The sequence below is a fragment of the Adiantum capillus-veneris genome, chromosome 22 (genome assembly GCF_014529385.1).
Source record: "Adiantum capillus-veneris isolate H3 chromosome 22, ASM1452938v2, whole genome shotgun sequence".
Lineage (NCBI taxonomy): Eukaryota > Viridiplantae > Streptophyta > Polypodiopsida > Polypodiales > Pteridaceae > Adiantum > Adiantum capillus-veneris.
In genome coordinates this window covers 136,912,979-136,916,659 of record NC_140952.1, presented here as the reverse complement: position 1 = coordinate 136,916,659, position 3,681 = coordinate 136,912,979, and the positions used below count along the sequence as shown (strand labels likewise).

The 3,681-nt window shown below is 43.6% G+C and overlaps 1 protein-coding gene across 1 annotated transcript; it reads left to right on the top strand.

Annotated features, from left to right (window-relative positions):
• The first annotated feature begins 1,195 nt into the window (after window positions 1–1,195).
• On the top strand, window positions 1,196–2,744 carry LYSOPL2 (lysophospholipase 2). Its single transcript, XM_086494772.1, has one exon. It carries the CDS (start codon window positions 1,372–1,374, stop codon window positions 2,332–2,334), a length of 963 nt encoding a protein of 320 aa, XP_086350898.1. The 5' UTR covers window positions 1,196–1,371; the 3' UTR covers window positions 2,335–2,744.
• The last annotated feature ends 937 nt before the right edge of the window (window positions 2,745–3,681 follow it).

Here is a 3,681-nt window from a genome sequence, read left to right as displayed (position 1 = left end):
GAGTGAATTATATTGATCAACCCAAAAAATCTCAAGGTCTTGTCATGCTCGTGTTGAGCCATGACATCAACCAGGGACCATAATTACATAGGCTATTAGGGCAGCCACCCCTACCAACACGCCCCCTTATCCTTGATACACAAGGTCCATTATCATGTTCTTCTGAGATCTTTTAATTACCGATGGCCAAGATTTTCCCCCGTCCTAGGCATGCCATATGTTGACAACAAGGCACAAGTAGTCCTACACCAATCCTCCGAGTGTTGCTTGCGCCCGAGCGTCCATATTAGCACTTTTCTTTCTTGTATAATTTCTGCGAAGCTTGCCACCTCAAAGCCTCCTTCAGACACACGGTGGTTCCTTGTCTGCCATACATTATGTAAGAAGAAGTACCTAACGATTTGAGTGCTGATGAGGAGGGCAGGACTACCTAAATTCTTCCCTCCAAGGAATAGATCAGTCTTGAAAAAACCAATTTTCCATGTTCTTTGGACCCACTTGCATATTTTCCCTGCGAGGCCTTTGATAGTTGGGCAATCCATGAAGAGGTGGGCCAGATCTTCACTAGCCAACTTGCACCCCAAGCATCGATCTGACCCAATCCCTCTCTTCTGAATCTTCACCCCCATCGAAAGAGCACCCCAAATTACCTTCCATAAAAATACCTTCATGTGTTGCTGAACCTTTGGCTTCTAGATGTTCTCCATTACTTGCTCCCACCTTTCCTCCGGCCATTCTTTTTTTCATATCTTGTTAAGGGGGCTAGACCAATTCTTCTCTTGCATCATTGTATGATAAATGTCTTTAGGATGGGGTTTCCATAAGAGACTGCTTCCGGGCCATTTCTAGGCATTCCAGTCAAACTCCGAATCACAAATTGGCATCACAATATTGTCAAGCTCTTTCATCACTTTGTGGACAAGCAAGACTACCAAGCTATTAAGTTGGTAGTGGGTAACCAGAAGGTCAATGGTTTTGCAACTCTTGTTGTCACTGTCCCCATTCATACCCTTATTATTCAGCTTCGTGGCTGTCTCTATCCAATAGGCAAATACCCTTAATACTTTTAAGGTACACAAAAGAAAACTTTCATCATCCAGCGACTCCGACTCACCAGCACTAGGTGAGTGGTTGGTTCAAAAGCATTCAAAATGAAGTATATGGTAAAGCAGGAGCAGGAGAGAGACAGGGCGAGAGAGATATCATGAGGTTGGTTGCGACTCATATCGCCCAACAACTCACTCCCCTCTCTTGCAGGGTAACCTAATGCGCGTTTAAAATTAAGGTGAACCTGCACACGAGCGAGAGAGAGAGAGAGAGAGAGAGAGAGAGAGAGAGAGAGAGAGAGGGGGGGGGAGGCAGGCAGTGGCCATGGCCATGACAGATGCTGCAGAGCTGAACTTTTGGGGAGACCTTCCAGAGAATGAGTACTACCGCTCACAGGGGGTGGTCAACAAGAAGGAATATTTTACAACTCCATATGGGAAACTCTTTACACAGTCGTGGCTACCAGCAAGCGGTGAGGTGAAGGGTGTAGTTTGCTGCACCCATGGCTATGGCAGCGACTCCAACTGGATGTTTCAGAAGATCCCCATTGCATTTGCGCAATGGGGGTATGCCGCATTCGCATCAGACATGCTGGGCCATGGCCGGTCGGAGGGCCTTCATGGCTATGTCGAAGACATAGAGAAGCTTGCCTCTACATCGCTTGATTTTTACAAGAGTGTGCGTGACTGCAATTCATATGCTGGCCTGCCCAAGTTTCTCTTTGGGGAGTCCATGGGAGGAGGGGCAACTTTGTTGATGGTACTCCAAGACTCAAGAGGATGGGACGGCGCTATGTTTTCGGCCCCTCTGTTTGAAATCCCAGAGCCTATGAAGCCCTCACGCATACATCTTTTTGGCTATGGTTTGCTGTTTGGGCTAGCTGAGCCATGGGCAGTAATGCCCGACAGCAACATGGTGAAGCGGGCGGTGAAAGATCCTGGAAAAGGGAAGGTAATTGGAAGCAACCCAAGGCGGTATCGTGGTCGTCCAAGGGTCGGCACCATGCGACAACTCTCCAGAATGTGCGACGTAATACAGAAGAGATGTCATGAGATTGAAATACCCATCTTGATGCTGCATGGCACTTCGGACGATCTTGCTGCACATGAGGGCAGCCAAATGGTGTGTGAGAAAGCCAAGAGCTCGGATAAGACCATCAAGCTCTATGATGGTATGTACCACTCCCTTATCCAAGGTGAGAGCGATGAGAACATCGCGCGTGTTCTTGCAGATTTGCGAGAGTGGATCGATGAAAGATCAAGCAAGAAAACCTGCAACACTGAGTAAAAGATGAGAAAGGGGACAGCAAATTCATTATAAATGAAGGTAGCCTGACTTGTTTAGTAGTGGTATCGATCGTCACCCATTTTATTTGTTTGTTGCATCCAAACATGGATGTCATTAGAATTTGGAGTAGCCCATATTAAGGTTTCTGTAAAGATGAAAGCGTTAGTTCTGGCTTGCTTTCTACTGACCAACCACACAATCTCAGCATTGACAAAATAGACTCGAATATGGTGATTTCTTCATTATCGGCTATCCATGCCTGGATTCATGAAGTCGCCTTTGTTTCTCGATGCTCTGCAGTTTGTGCAACCCTGAGTTGTCAACTTTCTTTTTATCTGCATAAGAAGTCACTTTTGTGACTTTATCACCCATAAAATAAAAGAAGAAAATGCTACACGTTTTTATGCTAATTTGCAAGATTGCAGATTATTGTATTGCCGTTTGTTCGCTTCTTCATTTTCTCCAAAGAGAGAAATGGCCTACTGAAATGGGTGATAACACTGTTGAGCATGTGAATAGTAAAGTGAAAGCAATTTGTATGATGAGATTTTGATACAAAGGTTGTTGGTATAGTTGTTGTAACGAATAATAGTGAATTTAATATGCCAGCCAAGTATTTAGACGGGATGATGCAATGGATACAGCATCATGTCGAGTAAGAGTCTTGCAAAAATGTCTATCAAACACCCAAATTTATAGACCAGACCAGACTTGGAGGATGATCAAACAAGGGCTTCATCATCAATTTCTCGGATAACTTAATCAACATATCTAGCATGTCCATTTAATCAAAATAACCAAGAGGGTGGGTGTATTGTGTAATATCTGTAGCTTAACAGACAACATCTTTGATAGAAAGCTCATGAACAAACTTCTGCTTAGACAAGTGCATTACACTTTGAATATGCACTAATTAATGTCACTCTCTTAGTATGACTTTTTTCAACCCAATCTCAAGAATGCAATAATGTGTCCCAATACTAAGCTAATCTTACCAAGAGAAAGAAAGAAACATACAACCAAACCCCCCCCCCCACACACACACACACACACACACACACTCAAAATGAAGATAGTGGTTTTTACACTAAGTAGTACTTCGTCTTGCGAAGGCTACCTCTCTTCGAGAAGAGAAATACTTACAAATCGAAGGTACTTAAACAAATTTACATTGGGTGGGCATGTTCTTTCTAGGAATGTGTTGAGATCTCCTTGCAAACACAAACAACAAAAACATTAGATCAAGAATAAATTTTCAATGTTTTTTTGTTACGTGTATACAAAAAAATCATGTTTGTGCAAGCTACAGGCTCAAGAAGGCATAAGTGATCAGACACACTACCTACA